Consider the following 22,806-nt stretch of genomic DNA (forward strand, 5'->3'; position numbering starts at 1 on the left):
TTCCAACCCTTCTGGTTGGGTTTTTCTCTCCAAGCGTAATAAGGTTGAGCTTGGCTGGTCGGGCAGTATTCTTGCTAAGGGAACCTGTCCTTCCAATCACAGAGGATGGCACAAACGGTATTTTTTCTGCCCAGCGCCTCAGTCAGACCTCAACTTCCCTATCACCTGGAAGCTGTTTACTTCATATTCCGAAGGTAACCGGGTCCTTCAGCTGTCCAAAACAGAAAGAGTGGCTGCCAGGAAGATCAAGTCCATTCCATGGTATCAAGAAATACATGGTTATGAGATGGAATACACCCCAATTCTTCAATATTGGGGGTTGGCTCGCTGTGAGCTTTCTAACTGCTGTGTTTGCCTTTTCTGAGTGTACTATAGTTTTACTTAGTTTTTTGACTTTTGCTCTTCGGTTCCTTACAGTACCTCCTAAGGTTAACCCAGAGAACCTTCAAGCCAAGGCTGCCAAAGCCGTTGTTACTCAGAACAACGAACAACGGTCCCCTCGAACATTGACCGCCGACGAGTTAGCCGCTCTGCCCCCTTCGAACCCTTCTTACAAGTGTATTAGAAATCTGAAGCCAATAGTTGAACCTTCGGGCAAAGGAAAAAGGCCAATTGGAGAAGAGGTCGAAGGTCCTTCCTCAGCCCAGACCAAGAGGAAGCATGACTCGTCCGAGGCCTTCGTCCCAAAGAAATCTCAGAAGAGCAAAGACTCCGAGGAGACTTTTGTTCCTTAGTGGACATTGAGTGTGTCTGACTGGGTCACACAGGATCATGAGAAAGCCGCCGAATGGAGCTCTCTCAGTCTGATGCCAGCCAACCGTCAGGCTCTGGAATCTTTGAGTGACGATTCCCTCGTTCATCTCTCGACAAGGTATTTCCTGTTGCTTGCTTTATAATCCTTCTCAGGGTTTTTTCATAATTCGTCTGCTTCCTCAAGAATGTTGTGCTGAGCTTTTACCAGCACATTGAGGCTCTGAACCGGGTTGGTCATAGTGGTTCCCTTCTCCAGACTCGTGAAGAGCATTTGGTGATGGCAAATGCTGAAGTGGAGCGGTTGAAGAAGGAGGTTGGCGGGTTGAAGGAGGAGAATGACAAGGTCAACAATTTGAAGAAAGAACTTGACCTGTCCATCAGTCATGCTGGTGCTTGGAACGTGAAGCAAAGAAACAGAAAATGCTTGCTTCCGAATGTACTGAAAAGCTCTATTTCTGTCTCGCGAATATGATCGTTTTAAAATGATGGTTGTTCCTAGCGAACCCGAACATCTTTCTCAAGATCTTCGGAGGGACTGTATAAGGAAGTATCTTAACAGCATCCCCTTCAGCGATCTGATGACTCCATACAACCTTCAAGCCTACCGAGCTGGATAGAATGATGTCTGGAAGGCCATCCTTGAAGCAAACCCTACCTTCGACACAACTCCTTTTCAAAGTGTGTGCCACCGAGAAGTCTTCGACACGCTCGGGTTGCCTCCGTCCGAATGGACCCTAAAAGAAGAGGATCCTATTCCGGTGGATTCGAATATTGAAGATTTTTTTGATGACTCACGCGCCTCTTCCTGAAGACACTCAGGGTTCTGCTCCAGTTGCGGATTCTTCCGCAAAACCTATCCAAGAGAAATAGGAAACTTCTTCTTCTTTTTTTTTTTTTTTTTTTTTTTTTGTATAAGGGTTGGCCCCCCATGGCCTATGATAATGAATTTTTATCTTCTTTTTCTTGAACTCTTTCAGTAGCTATTGCAATAATCTGGCAGTACTTTCTCATAGCGTACCTAGAAAGTTTACTTAATTTCCCTCACAATCAGGTTTGGGAATTGAACTTGGCCTTTTCTTAAATAACCTTCGCCGATGCTGACGTTCGGGGATCTTAAAAGGATTGTCGTTCGGGACCATTGGAATCTACCTGGCCGAACCTTTTATGACACTTGGACCGTTTCTTTTCAGGTTGCTTCTCCTTTATGAAGAAGCCCAAACATTTTCTCGTATCTGCATACGAGTTGTCCTTCCCAAGAAATTGGGAATACTCGTTTCATTTAATATTGGTGCGATGGTTGGTGTTTGGATGGTATCCTAGTATCAGGTGCACAATGCTCCACGTGGAGGCTTGAGATGAACTTAGCTTTTGAGTTATGAATTTGAAACATCACTATTCCCTGACCGTTGATCTTGCCTTTGCTTCGAAATTCGAAACATCCCTCGTTTTCTGACCCTTGATCTGCGTGGATTTTCAACCGTCACGCTGCTTCATGAGGCTATTTAAGTCCCTCAAATGTGCTTCATTCTTGTCTTTTCATCTGCAAGACTAGTCTTCTTCTTCGCCTTTGCTGTCTCTGCAATTTTATCTTCTAACGATACCCAAATCGGAGCCTAAACAGGTGAGTTTTTTTTTATTCAGTTCCAAAACGAACTTCATTGTCTCCCTGAGTAACTTCCAAATTAGTATACTTGGGGGTTATTTACTATGAAAGTTCTTCACTAGATATCCTTCTTTACCATCTGAACTTCAACCAACTAGGGTTTTTCTCCTTATTTATTTTTTGCGTTGGCTGACCTTTTGGATGACGGTACTTGTTTTCTCTCACAGTGCCTCCAAGAGTTAACTTGGATGTGGTAAGGGCTAAGTCTTTCAAGAAGACTACTCCTGCACTGCCAAAGGTTGTTCCATCGGAAGAGACTGCTGTTGGCGATCCTACTAGAGTTCAGATTCCCTCAGCCTCTGCTGGTGCCTCTCTACCACCATCTTCCATGATGGAGACCGTTCGGTCTCCTAAGGAGGACGTTATTCCTTCTGTCATGACTCGCACTTCTGAAACCCCTGCTGGTGCCTCATTGGCATCTTCCTCCAACCCTCCACTAGCTGTGGAGATTCCTCCTTCTTCTGTGGAGGAGGTTTTTGTAGAGGCCGAGGGTGCTGCTTCTAAAAGAAAGCGTCCTCGATCAGATGATGATGATGTGTACAAGCCTTCTTGGTCGCTGAAGAGGTCTGACTTGGTGACAGGCGACTTTGAGAAGGCACTAGAATGGTGCACTTCTACTCAGATGCCCGCCGAGAGCAGAGCCTTCACTGCGGTCTCGGACATGAATTTTATACAGTCTCTTGTGCTGTATCTCTTCCCTGCCTTCTTTTCAAAAATTTCGTTCTCTTGATTAACTCTTGAGGTATTGCAGGAGCCTTTCTATAACTTCCACAAGTAGGTGGAATCAACTTTTAGGCTCAGTAGCCTGAGTAATAATCTCTCCCAACTTTGGGAGGAATCCAAAGCCAAAGATGCCGAAATTGCTCGTCTTAAGGAGAGGCTTTGGAAGTTGCCCGAGTGAAGAATTATGAAATCGTGCAACTCCATTCGGATTTGGATGGTGCTAAGGAGAAAATCCGAAGGTTGGAGCGGGAAGTAGAGAAGCTTTCGGGAGAGTTGAAAGGGTCTAGAGGTAAGACTCCTGTGCCTTCAAGGCAAGCTGTTACCCTCTTGCTCGAATCTCTTCCGACTAACGTTCGCAAGGCTTGCATCTTCAAATACTTGCAAAGTAAGCCATTTGTTAACATGTTGAACGCTTATAATTTGCAGGCCTATTGGGACGGCGAGAACGAGGTATGGGAGTCGATTTTAAGGAGAAATCCTTATTTCAACACGGCTCCCCACCACGCAAATTGTCATCTCAAAGTGTTTGAAAAGCTGCGACTTCCTCTTCCTGCTTGGGCCAAGGATGTGGTGGACCTGCCCATTCCAGATCCGGATATAATGCACTATCTTGATGACTCTCCTCCTTTGTCCCCTCTCAGAGGATTCAACTATGAAGAGCTTGCCTTGAATGCAGGTCTGACCAAAGGTCAGGCTTCTTCAGAAAAATTGGATAAAGAGTATGGAATTGCGGAGGATTTTGTAGGTGGGAGTTTACGGAATTCTTCGCAATCGCCGAGGGTGAAAATCAAATGATGAGAGGACCTATGCCTCCACAGTCAGCAGTCATCATATGTTTCCCGACTCATTCTTCTTGACTCTGTGTTGCTTCTGGAAAAGCTGCTTCGATCCTTTTTTGGAGTTCTTCACAATCGCCAATGGTGACATTTCTTCTTGACCAAGAGAAGATTGTATCCCAACACTTGTTATCTCATATGTATTTTTCTAAGAATTTTGTTGTAAAGGTTAGCCCCTTCTGGTCATTTAAAGAAATAGAAACTTAACTTTATCCTTTGAAATTTGTCATTCAATGAAGTCCTCGCTTGAATAGGTCTTAGTCATTTTAAACCAATGCCTTTACTTAAAGATTTCCATAGAAATTCATTAAGCCTTAGAATGTCCCACTCGGGTGTTAAACCGATGCCTTTACTTAAGATTTCCGTAGAAATTCAATAAGCCTTAGAAGGTCCCACTCGGGTGTTAAACCGATGCCTTTACTCAAAGATTTCCGTAGAAATTCATTAAGCCTTAGAAGGTCCCACTCGGGTGTTAAGCCTTTACTTAAATCAGTCACCATCTACGCAAGGTTATATTTGGGGCCCCTCTCAGTCACCATCATGCTGCCTGCAGATATAGGTCAAGATTGTGCCATGTGTTTAAGAAAGCATCCACGGTGTTAAATCAACTAACTAGGGTATAGATGCAAACAAATTTTTATTTCTTACATTTAAAGGGTTTTTATTTACAAAAAAATGTTTATTATTTTCTAATGTACAAAACAAATCCCTAAATCTACCCAACTGAATTAACGACTCTCCTTGCCCACCTTCTTCTACACTGCCATTTAGATCTCCTTTCTCTTCCTTCCCTAACATCATGGGCACCACCACCAACACCTCTTCCTCACAACAAACACAATCACGGTTTACATTTGGATCAACTTCATCACCTTCATCTGTTCTTGGTTCTACCACTCCATCTACTTGCGGCTTCTCATTTAGGACACCACTCTTTGGTTCCTTGAGCTCTGCAACTTCAACAACTATAGCTTCTACTTCTACCACATCTATCCTATTTGTTGGATCTAATGCCTCTTTTGCCCCAAAATTTTCATTTCCATTTTGGCTATACTTCGTCATCATTTGGATCAACATCATTGAGCCCTAGCTTTGGATTGACGTCTGGTTTCGTAAAAGGGTTAACTTCAAGAATCAACAAGGTCAAATTTTTTCGATCTCGCCGGCGACTTTTACCGAGGTCATGTGGAAAGGTAGAGGAGCCACAACAGTGATGGCAATGGTGGTAGCAAAGGTTGGAACTGGCGGATCAGGTGGAGAAGCGACAAGAAACATTGAGAAGGAGACGAGATTTAGAGGTGTACGGTAGAGAATCGTTGATTCTTAAGAGTCGGGTATATTTAGGGACTTGTTTTTGCAAATTTATAAAATAATAAAACTTTTTTTTGTAATTAAAAACTCTTTAAATGTTAAAATTTAATTCAACACAGTTGGATGCTTTGTTGACCATGTGACGCATTCTCGACCTTTAGCTACAGGCAACAGCGGCTATTGCAAATAAAAATCCGGTGAAGACCGAAGTACCCGCAAAAGTCAGTAGATTCTCCCCCCCCCCCCCCAAAAAAAAAAAAAAAAAAAAAAAAAAAAAAAAAAAGAAGCAACATGGGAAATAAATAACTTGAAGGTGTAACATGTTGTATCTATATTGAAGCCCTCAACCAGAGGCAAGACATGTCTCTTAGGGCAAAAACTCCAAGCCAATCTAAAGCCAACCAGTTATGTGTGGTGAAAAAATGTTGTGTTCCCCCATGGAGAGGTGATCTGGACTATCATTATTTGGCCCCATGTTGAATCTTGACTCTGCCCCTCGAAAAGAAGGAACAAAGGTTTGCCCCCCTCCTTTTTTTCAAGTTTTTGGTTCAAGCAACCAATTTTGAACCTTCATGGAAAAAAAGTTTCAAAATCTAAAATTTGTTGATGAATGGTTGTAAGCGCTCAAAGACAAAGTGGCATGCATAGAAGCTTGGAAGTAGGTCAGGCGCACAAATGTAGGACAGTAAATGATGTAGATCTTTTTTGTTGCTGCCAAGAGCTGATTTGGAAATCCCTACCAAGATTTGTTTTAAATAGATAAAAACAAGTTAGGTGAAGACCGAAGTAACTGCAACAATTCTTTAGATGTTTAAGTCAGCAGATTCTTTAGATGGTGAGAGAAATTCACCTAAAGGTGTAACTATGCTGTAGCTAGGTTGGAGCCCTCAACTAGAGGCAAGAAATGTCTCTTTAACCAAAAGCCCTAAACCAACCTAATGCAAACCAGCCAAATTTAAAGCGGATGAAATAGAAGATGACTAGGCTTTTATGGACTTTTAAGTTAAAACGAAAGACATGTGACACATCCTTGCTTTGGCACAACGGACCAGGACAAAAAAAACCACAAAAATAGAAGGAATAGATAGGGGTGTAAATGGATAACCGGAAATCTGCTTCCGAATTCGCATCCGCATCCATTTAGGGGTATCTGAATCCGTCCGATTACTAATAGGATGCAGATATGGTATTACCCCTTTCTTATCGATTATTATCCTTCCGATAATATTATCCGATTAAGTTATTTACTTAGGTTTATTTTTCTTATTTTATAATTTTTTTTACCTATGATATGTGATTATTTTTCTAGATTTTCTACTAAAATATCTACCAAAGTTGTTAAATTATTAAATTTCAAATCTAGCTTCACAAATAAAATGGTAAAAACGTAAATAGGTAGTTGAAAACTTGTATTCAATTTGTATTAATGCCCATTTGGAAGAATCTCCTTAAGAAAATAGCTATCCGATTATTATCCGAATCCGTCCGAATATAACAGGATGCGGATATGGTATTACCACTATCCGATCCGAATCCGGTCCATTTACACCCCTAGGAATAGAGAGGCACATGATCTACCATACCACGAGGATTTTCTCCTCCAAGTCCGGAAGTGGTGGTTCATTATAGGCCGAGGAGCTGAGCTCAAATGAGTTGTGATCTATTGGTTCCCATCTCTAGTATGAGTTGGACATCCAGATGTTACTCAGCTATAAGACCACAAGGTTAGCAACAAATGTTTCCAGATGTCACTCAGCTATAAGACCACAAGGTTAGCAACATATTTTTTGGAGAAAAAGTGAACAATGGCACACTTCGGTCTATAAAAATGATACCTTGTGTAGGTAGTAAAGCATCATCTGAGAAAGAAAAGGTTTGCAACAAATGTTAGATTGCATTTACTTGTTCCAAGAATAAAATTAAAATGTGTGCACATATAATTTAATAAAAATAATGCAAAGGATTATGGGTTAGATGGCCTTTGATTTTACTTAATATTATTAATTTTATCTGTTTCTTTGTAGGAAAAATGCAAGCATCTATTCAAAGAAAATTAAATGCAAAAAGAACCGTGTGCTAGTCACAGTTTTAGATGCCCTTTCACATTTTACTTAAATAGTTGATTCATTAATCATATCCAATTAGTTAACGAGATTCAAGGTACTTTAGTAAATAATATGTAGTCATTTTCCTCTAGTAGTTCGCGCTTCTATGGTACTAGCAGTATGATATGATACGATATACATACAAGAGAGAGAGAGAGAGAGAGAGAGAGAGAGAGAGAGAGAGAGAGAGAGAGAGAGAGAGAGAGAGTATATTTGATTCTACTACAATTAGATAAGAATCATTTATTAACCAACATAAGAACAGGGACACCTTTTACCCCGTTATCATGTATCTACAGAAAGCTTGAGATTTATTTACAGCTCACTAAAAATAACCATGTTACAATATGGTACATAACGGAAGGTACAGTACATGGTGATGCATATACATTATAATAAAGTGGTGAGGCTTGGCCCCATGATGGTTATGTTCATTCAATTACTTTGCTTGTTGGATCTTCAACTCGTCTTTCAATATAAGCAGAGGGACACCATCCAACCTTGTCCTTATTCTCAACTTCAGACCATCCATTTGGAGCTACCTAGTGAATAATAGGAAGAAATAATATAATAAATAAATAAATTAAAGGAACTCAATCTCAAAGAAAGGGCCTAGCTTTCCATTTACAAGCATCTTCAAATGTTTAAAAGTTGATAGAACAAAACTAATTCACAAGTACCAGTTCAGCAAGTAGGATCAGGCTCCAAGCAATTAGGGTCAGACTCTGACCTAAAGCACAATAAATCTAAACTGATCTTCAAATTAACTTAAGTAGGCATTTCCAAGCAGAAAAGACTGGAGTTGTGCTAAGGAATAACCTTGCTTCGGCATGAGCAACCTGACTCAATCCAATGTATCTCTTTGTTTCTTGTAGCACATACCCTGTTTTGACTTAATAGGCAACTTATTTGCATCATGATGTAGTTCAGAGTTTAAGACAACTTGCTTTAAATCAACTCCCTTAAAGTTTGGATAGAAACTAGGGTTACCGATTAAGAGTTGACTAATCCATTTTTCAGGGTTCAGTTATGTTGCACTGTCCATCATAAAAAAGTTAAGCAATTAGATGGACAGGCTCACCTGGTCTTTGAGGGCCCAAAGTCTAAGAATTATTCAAGGACTGATATATAAAGGCATCCAAGGTCTCATCGATGTAGGACTTTCCCCAGCACTAACACTCCCCTTTAAACTGCTTCAAAGCTTCAGGTCATTGCAAATTAATACTGGAGTTTCCTATTAAAATAGAGTCAATTGATATATGAGTTGCCAGTACAGTAATGCAGCAGCCAATGATATAGCCTTCTTAAATTTACATACGGATCAATCTTGTGCTTGACAGAAACTAATCTAAGCTTGATAATCAGTTACCATCTTGGTTAAGGGCTATGTTGGGATAACTGTAAGGGTATATTGGGTTGGGAAGTTAAGTGGGGTAGTATGGTCATGGTAAGTGAATATTAATGTCAGTATTGGTCATAACAAGAGAGGGATACCTTATTATAAATGTAATACGAGACAGATGTTTGGGGTAATGAAGAAAGTTAATTCTCAAAATCCTTATTTCTCTCTGTGTGCTTCTTATTCTTTCCCAATTCCCAATCTTCTGAATTGCTGTTCTCCCCGTCTGAATTCCTCTTTTCTAAGCATCAAAATCCAGAATCATAACATTGGTCTGCAACAGCCAGCCAATGATAAATCCCAGCGGACGGATCACCACAGCTAGACATCTATGTTTCCACGATGGCCCAAGAACACGCTCATTCTTCAGCCGTAGAGAGACTTTTGAATTGCGAGGTACCATTACGAGCTCAATATATATGGGTGTTATTCCGTGAGATTCACTTGCTTCAACGTTTCTTCGACTATTATGGCACTGACAAAGAGTTCCGTCTCTTGATTTCTCAGTTTCACATGGATGGGGAGGCTCTGCAATGGTTTTGTCAGATGAATCAATGAGTTCTGTTCACAACATGGTATGATTTCTTCGAAGCACTAGAAGCTGAGTTTGGCGACCACAGTGGAAGAGAAACCGTTGAGATAGGGTTGCAACCGTCGGGAGTGAGCAATCCAAGGAGAGCCTTGAATTGGATTTGGTGCATTTGAGCATCAGAAATATCTGTCTTGAATCAGATTTGGTGCAGAGTGATTTGAGCGTGGAGCAAGTGACGAAACAAGGATCCGCTGAAGGAAGTACTATCTTGGAGGATCTTTATTCGAGCATTGCAACCTCTAGGTTTCTTGTTCCAGATAATGAATGTGTTCGTATTCAGGGCGTGAATCAGAGGTTAACCATGGCCGATTCTACTGATGAACAACATTCTGTTGAAGAACATTTTTCAATCGCGAATTCAGCCCATTCATCTCTGAAATTTTTGTTCCTGAAGGTAAAGATGGTTCCAACAAAGCCATACCAATCGAATGCTACCGGAGTGCGTGAATGGTCAGGTTATCGGAATCGATTCGCATAGGGTAAGTCCTGGAATTTTGGTAGTGGAGACAAGGAAAGAAGACAAACTATCCTTGGTAGCTTACGCTGATGAAGTAAGGAGACTAAAGCTCTGACTTGAGAAGCTGGAAGAAATGGTGAACCGAAACCAGGAAGAGAAACTCATCTATAAAGCTACTTCGAGAAAATTGCAAGTGTGGGTTGGTTTTCTTGGTTCAAGTTATTATTATTCAGCTGGTTAGTGAGGGTAATTATGTAACTTTGTATATTTCACATTATTATAAATAGGAAGCTTAGGGGTCACATTGATTACCTAAGGATTCATTTATTTCCACATGGCATCACAGCCAAGTTAAATTAGAATCGAAAAAAGGTATTTTTTTTTTCTTTCTTTTCCTATTTTCTTTCTTCCACGATTTTTTTCCTCTCTCTTCTTTCTTCCACGATTTTTTTCCTCTCTCTTCTTTCTTCCACCTTGGCTTTTTATTTCTTTCTATTTCTTCCATAGCCAGCATTGTCTCCTCTCCTTCTCCTTTGTTTCTTCTTCCTCTTGTGTTCTACAACACCAAGAAGAAAAAAACACTCTATTTTTTTTTTCTTCCGCCTATCTCTTTATTGATTTTTTCCCCCTTCTTTCTTCTTCCGCCTCTGCTCTCTTTCTGGCTGTGTTTCTGCCATTAACAGCTTCTTCCTTCTCTCCTTTCTCATTTGTTTCTCCTTTGTTTCTGCTATTCTCTTCTCTACTACAATGCAGAATTTGTTTTTTTGGAGTTTTACACCTCCTGTGATGTTTCAGATTCTTCTAACAGTAGGTTTTATGCAGTCTTGAGCAGAAAATTACTGCAACATTGAATCCGAAAAATACCACTGCTCAAATATATTTTTTGACCTTTTACACCTTCCCAGGATATTTTCAGAACCAGTTTGCAGTCTGCAGAACAGCAGGTTTTATCAGATTTTTCTCCAGCAAATTTGATCAGCCCTTCCATCAGGTTTGCTCAGAATTTTCAGAAGGTTTGATCAGAATTTTCAGCGGGTTTGTTCAAAATTGTTTTTGGTGGTGTTCTTCGTGAGTGGACTGATATGACTACACCAAATGTTTCTGCAGTTCCGACAAGTCATGAAAATTATCCCAACCTTCCATCACTCTTTGTTAGGTTCAATGGAACCAATTACTTGAACTGCTCTCGTTTTGCCTATTTGACAATTACTGGAAGAGGTCTAGTCGGTCATATTATGGGCACTACAACCAAACCTTTGATTGCTGGCATTCTTCAGGATAAGTGGATTTCACATGACTCTCTTATCATGTCATTCCTCTTGAATTCCATGCATCCAAATCTAGCCAGGGGATATTTATTGTTGGATACAACAGCCTAGATTTGGAAAGCTACTAAAGAGACTTATGGACAACTAGGGAATGATGCGTAGATCTATGAGCTACACAAGAAACTTCATAAGACCACACAGAAAGAGCTGACAGTTGTCTAGTACTATGCTGAATTATACTCTCTCTGGCAAGAGTTAGACCATTATGGTGACTACCAACTGACTAATCCTGATGATATTGTTGCCTATAGGAAATATGTTGACAAAATTCGGGTGTATGATTTTTTGGCTGGCTTAAATGTGGAGTATAATCCGATTTGAGTACAGGTTTTGAGTCGCTCTCCCTATCCTACATTGGAGCAATCCTATGCACTTGTTCAATGTGAGGAGAGAGTTTGACTATGTTACATAACCCGATAGTGGAAAAATCTGCTCTTCAGAGTGTGACTATGGTGTCCCGAACAGAATCAGTCAAAGATATGGTTAAGTGTAAGCATTGCCACAAGCCTTATCATACCAAAGCCACATGCTGGAAATTATATGGGAAACCTGCAGATTTTGAAAAAAAAAGGCTCAAAAGAAGGGCAAACCCAAGGCTCATTATTCAAATACTATTTCTACCACACCTACTTCAAATATTGGTTTTTCCCAAGAAGAATTGCTTGCTCTAAGGCGCATTCTACAGTTGTCTACCACTGCTGCTGCCACTGCCTCTTCTAATGCCTCGTCAACTGCACATTTGAATTCCTACCTTGCTACTTCAGGTACCGTATTTAACGGCTTCCATGCTTCTTTACTTTTTGCTCCATGGATTATTGATACTGGAGTAACGGACCATATGACAGGTTCTGCTTCTCTTTTCTTGAATTATTTACCTACCTCAGGGAAAGATAATGTCCGTATAGCTGATGGTTCTTACTCTTCCATTGCTAGAAAGGGATCCATACAACATTCACCGTCCCTTTCTTTGTCTTCAGTTTTACATGTTCCATCTTTTTCCACTAACCTTCTTTCCATTAGTAGTCTTACCAATGATTTGAATTGTACGGTAACATTTTTTCCCTCCTACTGTGTTTTTCAAGATCTGGTAATGGGGAAGGAGATTGGACGTGGTAAACTAGACAACGGCCTCTACTTGTTGGAATAGAATAGAGCCTCTTCTTTTGCTATGCTTGCTACTCCTCATCCGGTCAATTTGTCAGCTCTCCACTAGTGGCATCGTAGGCTAGGCCATCCCCCTATAGGAACTCTGAGAACACGTTTCCCCGATTTAGTCTCATCTTGTCATATGAAATTTTTTTGTGAAGCTTGTGATTTTACTAAACAAATTTGTTCAAGTTATTTGCCTTCTTATAATAATATAAGTTCTATTCCTTTTATGTTAATTCATAGTGATGTGTGGGGGCCTTGTCGCCGTATATCTATTACTGGCCATCGTTTTTTTGTTACTTCTATTGATTGTCAATCTCGCTCCACATGGATTTATCTTTTAAAACAAAAAAAATGAAGTTTTTTCGATGTTTTCAAGATTTTCATAATATGGTTAAAACTCAATTTAATGCCACTGTGAAGGTCCTTCGCAGTGACAATGGAACCGAGTATAATGAAAAAGAATTTCAGAGATACCTCTCTAATTATGGCATAATACATTAGACTAGTTGTTTTGCTACTGCGGCCCAAAATCGAGTGGCTGAACGGAAGAATAGGCATCTTTTAGAGATTGTTCGTTCTCTTCTAATTGCCATGAATGTCCCCGACCAATATTGGAGTGATGCAGTTCTCACTTCATCATACCTCATGAGTAGGATGCCTAGTAGAATCCTTGATTTCAAATGCCCCAATGAAGTCTTTAAGGGACATCTTCCTTTATAATTCCTCAAAGGATATTTGGTTGTGTGTATTATGCCAAAACTTTGACCCATAAGAGTAAGTTGGAACCTCGTGGCTCCGCTGCATTTTTCTGGGGTGTTCTACTACTTAAAAGGTTACAAATGTTACCATCCTCCTTCAAGGAAGACAATAGTGTCCATGGATGTCATCATTAATGAGTTTACTCATTATACACCTCCCTGGGGGGAGACTCCAAGAGTAGAGGTGTTTTTCCACTTTGGATGTTCCTGTCACATATAGAGACCTACCAACCCTAATTCAGCCTTAGTTAGAGGTTTAGGAAGAGATCCCTGAGCAGGGGGAGCATTCAGTCAATATACATGTAGACACCTAGTCTTCCCTTTCCCCATCTGAAACTTGTGAGGATCCTATCCATGGGGAGACCACTCCTGTAAGGCACACTATTGAGGTCTTTCAAAGGCAAATTGACCAAAGCAAGGATGTGCAAACCTATTAGAGGAAGAAAACCAGTCGGCAACAACAGGTAGAGAAGGTTAAGACATGTTACCATTTAAATTTCCTAATCCAGATTCAGATCCTGTAAGTATCCTTGAGGTATCTTCTTCTGACCTCTCTATTGTTGTTAGAAAAGGAATTAGATCGTGTACTAAGCATCCTATAGCTAAATACGTTTCCTATGATTCTTTGTCTAACTCCTACCAAGCTTTCTGATGCGTCCAAAATCTGCTCAGCCCTTAATTCTCCTCGTGATGACCTGCAAAACGAAAGAGTCAGATGTGGTCCGACCGTGGGGGTCGGGAGTCCACCTCCAAAGGCTAAGTCAGTTGATGAACTTAATCACAAACGGCTTTGCTTGAAGCACAAAGCTAAGGAATGAAGAACTGGGAAAGGTGATCTAAATCGTAAGCCTCTGATAGTTTACGTCTACCAGTCTGTATTTTTTCTCTTTTTCACCTCGTATGGTAGTGAGGTTTATATAGTGTACCTTCGAATCTCCTTCGTCGGATGCACTTGAGCCTTCTTCGGATAGTCGTTGGATCTTAACAGTTAGATCCGTTGAGCGATAGACTTCTACTAGTTTGGACTAATAGAGGACTCCTGAGATAACCTCTAGGTTATGCGATGTTTATCCCTTCGATAATGATTAGCCGCCGCCGTCCATTCGAGTCTGCCATCATTAGGGTAATTAACCTAATCCATAAGTTGAATTAGGGCGTGCTTGTAGCTGAATAAGTTTTCTTCCTCAGCAAGCCACCTTACGGATTCGGTTCGCTCGGGAGAGAGTCGAATCCTTCTGTCTCGACCGGAGTCGAGGATCAAACCAGGTATGAACCCGGTTCGATCATATTTTCTCCATATCACGAGCCCTCCAGACCAAGCGTTCGGTCGATCCCGAGGGCTTGGTTTTTAACTGGGTTCTTCGTCAGGCAATAGTCTCTGCGTGTTCCATTAAATGTCATATCACATTTAATGCGGTGGTCACTTTTCCTCGAGCGTTGTGAGGGTAATGCCACGTGTCTTCTTGCAGTCAATCCGTTGTGTCTCACGTAACCCAAGCGACGGTTTCCGAACGCCTGTTTCGGATTCGTGAGTTCAAACTTTCAAAATGTCTTCTAATCACGATCGTTGATTTTGAATCAATCTCGATCGTTGAGATTCCTGAACACTCATGCGGGTGCTTTAAAAGCGGTTCGTTGTCTTCGCAGGTTTCATTCTTCTTGTCCGGAATTTGAACCTTTGTCGTCTGCTTCGCGCCTTCCTGCTCTCAAGCTTTTGCCTCACTGAATCAGTAAGTTTACTGGTCTTTTTCTTTTTGTACCTTACTGAAACAAGTAATGGCAGATAATAGGGTTTCTCAAGTATCCAGTGTTAGTAATAGTAGTGGTAATGAAGCTTTTGCTTCTCCTTCTTCCGAACAGTCGGATAGTGATAACAAAACCCTAACTGTCCTCTGGTGCGAGTTTGCTGAAGTTTCTCAAAAAGGTTTAGAGAGAAAAACCGAAACTCCTTCTGTCTTTCCTGAGTCTGGATCTTCTAAGACTTCTAAGGTAATTGCCAAGTCTTCTAGGCAGCCTCAAACTTCCAGGTCCGATGGCGGACTGGGTTCTGTTCCCTCCATTTTCAAGGAGGAAACCCTTCTTTCAGCAATCCAAGATTTTGATTTTCCTTCCTCTTATCAGGTTAGGGCTCCCCATCCTGATGAGAGGGTTGAATCAACCCTTTCGGGTGAATTTTCTCTGTACATAGATGCATTGGAAAGCGGGGTTCGCTTTCCCTTTTTTAATCCTTTGTTCTCAGCCGTTCTGAATCATTGGGACATTTGTCCTGGAATGCTCATTCCCAATAGCTAGCGTCTCATCGTCGGCTTCTTGGGTTTGTGTTTTGAACTTGGCATTACGCCATCTTTTTCTCTCTTTGTGCATTTTCATGTTCTTGCTATCTCCCATCCTCCCGGCTGGGTTTTTCTGTCCAAACGCAATAAGGCTGAACTTGATTGGAGGGGCAGCATCCTTGTCAAAGGAACTTGCCCTTCTAACCACAAAAGATGGCGCGAACGATACTTTTTCTGTCGAGCGCCTCCATCAAATCTTAACTTCCCGACCGTCTGGAGGCGGTGTACTTCTTCTTCTGAGAATAACCGAGGCCTACCCTTATCCAAAGAAGACGAGGCGGCCATCAGGAAGATCAAATCCATTCCATGGTATCAAGAGATACATGGACTTGAGGTGGAGTATAACTCCATTCTTCAATACTAGGGCTTGGCTCATTGTGAGCTTCTAACCATCATCTTTTAATTTTACTGAAGTGATACGTCTTTAATTCTGACTCTTACTCTTCTTTGCAGTGCCTCCAACAATGAACCCCGAGAACTTGCAAGTGAAGGCCGCTAGGGCCGTTGTGACGGCCGAGCAACGATCGCCTAGAGCCTTGACCGTTGATCAAGAGGCTTTAGTTCCCTCTCCCGACCCCTCTTACAGGGGTATCAGGAATATCAGGCCCGTGGCTGATGCTTCGGGTAAAGGGAAGAAGCCAATGGTGGAGAGGTCTAATGTTTCCTCCTCCGTCCGAACCAAAAGGAGGCATGATAAAGTTGATGCTTCCTCCCACAAAAAATCCAAAAATTCTGCGGATTGTGAGGAGGTCTTCACCCCCCAGTGGACCCTGAAGTTGACCGACAGGGTGACACAGGATCCTGAGAAAGCTGCAGAGTGGAGCTCCCTCAGTCTTGTTCCTTCTGATCTCCAGGAATTTGAAACCCTGGATGACGTTGCCCTTATTAGTCAATCCACAAGGTACCGGTCTTCTTGCTTACTTATTTTTTCACAATTTCTTATGACTTCTTCTGATAATTTTTGCCTTCCCAGGAATGCTGTGTTGAGCTTCTATCAACACATGGAAGCGTTGAGCCGGGTTGGCCGCAACAGCTCCTTGCTGCAAACATGTGAAGAGAATTTGGCCAAAGCCAATTCTGAGATAGACCGGCTTACTGCAGTTGCCGAGGAGCTGCAAAGGAAGCACGAGGAAGAATTGAACTCCCTTAAGGAGGCCCTTAATTCTTTAAAGGCTCGTGCTGTTGCTACCGAGCGCGAGGCCAGGAAGCAAAAAGAAGCTGCCACGTTGTTCGGTGACAGGCTTGAATTTAAATGTATTGAGAACGAAGAATACTTGAAGTTGGCGATTCCTAGCAAGCCCGAGCACATCAAGCCAGAGCTTCGGAAGGATTGTGTTTGGAAATACCTGAACAGCAAACCTTTCTCCAAGCTATTGGGTGCCTACAACGTCCAAGCTTATCGCTTGGGGCAGAATGACGTTTGGGAGCAAATTCTCACATCAATCCCGTCCTTCGATACTGCTCCCTTTCGTGAGGTGTGCCATAAAGAGGTCTTCGGGAAATTAGGCATGGATCTCCCAGGTTGGGCTCGGGAAGAAGATGATCCTTTTCCAGCTGACCCACAATATGAGGCATATCTGGCTGACGAGCCGGCACTTCCAGAGGAAAAGTCACAAGCCGAGTCACAAGCTGCTGCTAAAGAGGACTCTGACAACGTTAATCTTGAGGAAGGCTCTTCTCAAGATCCTGAGAAATGTCCTCTTGACCAAGGCTCCTCGGGCAACAATGAAGAAGAGGCTTAGGGAGTTATCTTTTTTTTTTTTTGTAAAGATTGATCTTCTTGCTAATGAATACACACTTCTTTTTCATGTTGGCTTTACTATTTCCTCGTCTCCTGCTGAAATCTTGTCTTGAATATCAAAATATAAATGATAAAACTTATCACTTAATTTCACATTCCTCGACGAATAATAATCTTGTAGAGATATTATGAAGATACGTTTTGGAAAGATGCATTAATCTTCCCCTTTCCTTCATTTACTGCAAAGTCCGCACGTTTCCCTTCTGGTATCTGCGAAGTCCAAACGTTTCCTTGCTTTGGTATACCATTCACTGTTTCCAATGAATCGGTAATACATCCATTATCACAATGGCGGTGCGACGATTGGAGGTATCCCTGCATCGGGCGCTCGCCTCCACATGTTTCCATATGGCCTCCCTCCGACCGTTGATCTTGCTTGTTGCGGATTTCGAAGCATCATTTCGATCTGGGCCATTGGTTGTCTTTAGCTCTCAACCGTCGTCTTAATACCTGAGGCTATTTAAAGCCTTCGTGGGTACTCTCCATCTATCCTGCTATCTACAAGTTAGATTTGCTAAAGCGACATTCCGTCCTCCTGCTTCCTTCCGTATTCCTCGTACTCCAACAATAACTCTATCAACTTCTGAACAAGTGAGTTTTTTGATTACTCATCTCTTTCCCCCTTCCCTCTGAGTAAACTGCACAGTAGTAATACTTGGGGTTTATTTAATCGGGTTTTTCATAGGTGATAGAGAACTAGGGTTTTCCCTCTTTTCTTTCGTTGTTGGATATCTGTACTGATACGGCTTTTCTGTTTATATAGTGGCTCCCAAGATCAACCCGAACTTTATTAGAACGAAATCTTGTAAGAAAATCGTTTCGTCGGCGGTGGTTGGGGCCAGTGAGGTGGTTTCAGCTAGTGAATCCTCCAAGCGTAAGGCGACTGTTGTTGGTGAATCTTCAAGTTAGATTCCCACAGTTTCTATTGATGCCGTCCCTACGCCTCTTCTGCCCGAAGTGATCGCTCGTTTTTCCCAGGAAGATCTTGATCACTCCGTTGTTGATGGCGCTGCTGACGCCCCTGCTGCAGAGACCGTTGGTGCACCTCCGAAGGAGACTCTTCGGGCATCTGAGGCAACTATGTTGGCGTCTGATGAAGGTGTGGTCCCAGCAGGTGCTGCTCCTATTTCCAATTCCAGTGCTTGTTTGGCATCCTCCTCCTCTCCTTTGGAGTTGGAGGATTTTGCCACCAGGAAGCGCCGTCGGGTGACAAGTGATGCAGCTCATCCTTCTCTTGGTGTAGCTCATCCTTCTCATCCTTCGCCCAAATTAGTGTCAAATGAGTTTGATAGAGCGTTGGAATGGTGCACTGCTACTCGAATGACTTCTGAGAGCGCAGTTCTTTCCAAACTTCCAGATGAAGTCTTTATGAAGTCACTGGTGATGTAAGTCTTTCTTCATTATCTTTTGATTCGAATATTACTCTTCCGCTCCTTTTACTCGGAAGTTGTTTGCGGGAGTCTTCTTGGTAACTTCCACAACCAAGTGGAAGCAGTCTCTAGGCTCAATAGGTTGAGCAATGAAGTTTCCAGGCTCCAGGAAATCTCTGAAGCTAAAGATGCTGAGATTGCTTGCCTTAGGAAACTAGCTTGGGAGGTTGTAGGAGAAAAGAATTCGGTGATCGATCGTCTTCGGTCAGACTTGGATGATGCCAGGGAGAAGATCCGGCAACTGGAATGAGGAGTTGGAAAGTCAGGAGCCAAAGGATCTGAAACATTACCCCAAAGGCAAGCTGTTGTTCCTTTGCCCGAATCCCTTCCAACTGATGTTCGCAGAGCCTGCGTCTTCAAGTATTTACACAGTAAGCCCTTTGTTGATATGCTGAATGCTTATAACTTGTAGGCGTACCGGGATGGTGAGAACGAAGTATGGGAATCAATATTAAGGAAGGATCCTCATTTTGATACGACTCCCTACAGTGCTGTTTGCCATCCTGAAGTATTTACCAACCTGGGCCTTCCTCCTCCTGACTGGACCAAAGATAAGATTGATCCTCCGCCTTCCGATCCAGATATTATGCATTATCTGGAAGATTCTCCTGTTTATTCTCCCCTGGAAGGAGTCAATTATGACGAGCTCGCCTTGAATGCAAGTTTGGTCAAGGACCATACTTCTCCTGGACAAGCTGGACAAAGAGTATGAAATTGCGGAGGATTTTATACATACTAAAATGTTTTTTGTAATCCTCATTTCTCCTCTTCTTTTCCTTGAATCCATACCAATGATTGACTCATGTGTTTGTTCTAGCAAAGTTGTGCCGATCCTGTATGACTTCTTAATGATCATCGATGATGACTTTCTTTTTTGACCGAAGATTGTATCCAGCTCTTTGTAATCTTATGTTTGATGTTGAGACCGGCCTCTTCTGGTCTTTTGAAGCAATAAGAAATTAACTTCATCTTGAACTTTGCTAGTCACTTGAATCGCTGTTGTACTAGGTCTTAGTTGTTTAGAACAATGCCTTTACTTAAAGATTTCCGGAGAAATACAATAAGTCTGAGAAGGAACTCACTCGGGTTTTAAACCGATGCTTTTACTTAAGGATTTCCGGAGAAATACAATAAGTCTGAGAAGGAACTCACTCGGGTTTTAAACCGATGCCTTTACTTAAGGATTTCCGGAGAAATACAATAAGTCTGAGAAGGAACTCACTTGGGTTTTAAACCGATGCCTTTACTTAAGGATTTCCGGAGAAATACGATAAGTTTGAGAAGGAACTCACTCGGGTTTTAAACCGATGCCTTTACTTAAGGATTTCCGGAGAAATACAATAAGTCTGAGAAGGAACTCACTCGGGTTTTAAACCGATGCCTTTACTTAAGGATTTCCGAAAAAATTCCATAAGTGTTGAAAGGACCCACATGGATTTTCATCCGATGCCTTATAGTTGGATCTTGTTCTTGAATGTGGTGTATGATGCCCCCAATCAAAAGATAATTTGTTGAAAGCCAAAAATTGCATTGATTGAGTTGAAAATGTTTATATCACGAACAAAATTGAAATCATCATCAAGGATAAAAAATTTTGAGATGCCTGGCATTCCACGAACGATCCAACTCTTTCTGGGTGTTGATGTTCTTCAGCCTGTAAGCTCCTGAACCAACTGGTTTTACAACCATATAAGGTCCTTCCCAGGAAGGGTCCAATTTTCTTTGGTGACGTGGGTCGGAAGCTAAGGTGTTTCTGAACACCAAATCTCCGGCTAAGTACCGACAATTCTTCACTCGAGTATTATAATGAGACGCTATCCTTCTTTGATAATGTTGAGTTCGTGCTATTGCCTTTGCCCGAACTTCATCCAACAAATCAAGACTATCAAGCAGTCCTTGCTCATTCGCTTTTTCCTCGAACTCTCGATCCCGTAATGTCCCCGCCATTATCTCCACCAGTGCCAATGCTTCGGACCCATATGCTAACCTGAATGGAGTTTCTCCTGTGGGTGTTCGAACCGTAGTTCTATAGGCCCACAGTACATTATGAAGTTCTTCGACCAAAGAAGCCTTGTCAGCTTCAAGTCTTCTCTTTATCCCCTCCAGTAGCGTTCGGTTAGTAACCTCGACTTGTCCACTGCTCTGGGGGTATGCCACTGAGGACATACGATGCTCGATCATATATGTTCCGCAAAATTGCTCAAATTGTGGACAGTCGAATTGAGTACCATGGTCAGTGACGATAATCTTTGGAATCCCAAAGCGATATATGATTGACTCAAGCACAAATTTCTCCACTTTTTTCTTTGTAATTGTTGCTAGTGCACTAGCTTCAACCCATTTCGTGAAGTAATCAATTGCTACTATCAGATATTCCCGTCCGCCTGACGCTTTGGTGAATTTGCCCATGATATCAATTCCCCACATCGCAAAGGGAATGGGATCTAGAATTGAAGTCATGGTTTCCACCGGGTGCTTCGATTTTGTAGCATGAATTTGACAGTTGCCACATTGACAAACATACTGCATAGCAGCCTCTTGGATCTTAGGCCAATATAACCCAAGTCTTAGAATTTTGTGGGCCAGGGCTCGTCCACCCATGTGAGCCCCACAAATTCCTTCATGAACCTCAGCCAAAGCTGACTTTGCTCCTTCGGGGCCTATAAATCTCATAAGGGGTCCAGAATAAGATCTTTTGTATAGTCTCCCATTCTGAATGACAAATCTCGCCGATCGTATCTTGATCAACCTTGCCTCTTTCAGATCCTCAGGTAATTTGTCATCTCTCAGATACTCAATTATCGGATCCATCCAGCAACGCTCTGCTTCAATATAAGAAATTTCTTTCTCATGATAACTTGGAAATGTTATCTCTTCAATGTAGACCGAAGGGTCTAGATTCTTTTCTTTGGCATTGGCTAGTCGGGATAGCTCATCTACCACTGAATTTTCATTCCTCGAAATCTGAGATATCTTCAAATTCCGAAATTGGTTTTGAAATGCCTGCACTATCTCTTGATATTTCTGCAAGCGTGGTTCTTTAATACCATACTCCCCCTGGACTTGGTTGACTATAAGTTGAGAGTCACTATAAATAATAACATCTGCAATAGACAATGCTTTTGACAACCAAAGTCCAGCTATCAGAGCCTCATATTCTGCTTTGTTATTACTTGCTCCGAATGCAAATCTCAAAACATATCGAATAATAAATCCTGCTGGACTTTTCAATAGAATTCCAGCTCCTGCTCCATCTTTATTACTCGAACCATCCACATATACCTCCCAAGTGGTTGGTATAATGGGATCCTCAATGGTGGACTCCACTGGTGCAGTAGTTTCTACTACAAAATCGGCTAGCGCCTGAGCCTTGATTGCCGTTCTGGGCTTAAAGCTCACTTGGAACTCGCTGAGTTCAACCGACCAGGACACCATCCTTCCAGATAAATCAGGTTTATTAAGAACTTTACTGAGAGGAAAAGTTGTAAATACCTCAATTGGATGAGCCTGAAAGTATGGCCTTAGCTTCCTGGCGGCCATCATGAAAGCCAGAGCCTGCTTCTCAATCTGCGAATATCGTGTCTCCGCATCTAGCAATACGTGGCTCACATAGTAAATCGGCCACTGTTTTTTATCTTTCTCAAGAACAAGTACTGCACTGACCGCTGAAAGGGACGTCGCTAGATATAGTTGTAATATTTCCCCCTTCTCTGGTCGGGACAAGATCGGCGGTTGTCTGAGTGCTTCTTTTAACTCCTCGAAAGCTTTCTAGCATTCTTCGGTCCATTTTGCTTCCTTGTTGCCCCTCAAATCTTTGAGTGCCTTGAAGAATGGCAAACACTTTTCTCCAGACTTGGAGATGAATCGATTCAAAGCGGCAACTCTCCCTGTTAAACACTGCACATCACGAACAGTTTTAGGAGCCTCCATATCAACCAGAGCCTATATTTTGGCAAGATTAGCCTCAATACCTCTCTGTGATACCATGAAGCCCAAAAATTTGCCTGAGGAAACTCCAAAGGCGCACTTTTCTGGATTCAGCTTCATTTGATATTTTCGCAGTACCGAGAATACCTCAGTCAAATCTGCAATATGATTTGCTTTTGTAAAGCTCTTCACAAGCATGTTGTCAACATAAGCTTCAACATTCTTTCCTATTAAATCT

The 22,806-nt window shown here is 41.9% G+C and overlaps 1 protein-coding gene across 5 annotated transcripts in view; it reads right to left on the reverse strand.

Moving 5' to 3' along the window:
• Positions 1–7,577: 7,577 nt before the first annotated feature.
• Positions 7,578–22,806, reverse strand: part of LOC149012085 (SH3 domain-containing protein 1-like) — a 137,912-nt gene continuing 122,683 nt past the window's right edge. For 3 of the 5 annotated variants that reach the window (XM_089159509.1, XM_089159511.1, XM_089159507.1), the window contains one exon: positions 7,580–7,933. In XM_089159509.1, coding sequence (XP_089015635.1) covers positions 7,823–7,933 — 111 coding nt within the window. In that variant the 3' untranslated portion in view covers positions 7,580–7,822. Of the gene's footprint in view, positions 7,934–22,806 lie in introns of all 5 variants that reach the window. The other 2 variants (XM_089159512.1, XM_089159510.1) reach the window with 2 other exon arrangements.

This window comes from Hakea prostrata, chromosome 6, assembly GCF_041222555.1.
Source record: "Hakea prostrata isolate BN-2017 chromosome 6, UWA_Hpros_2, whole genome shotgun sequence".
Taxonomy (NCBI): domain Eukaryota; kingdom Viridiplantae; phylum Streptophyta; class Magnoliopsida; order Proteales; family Proteaceae; genus Hakea; species Hakea prostrata.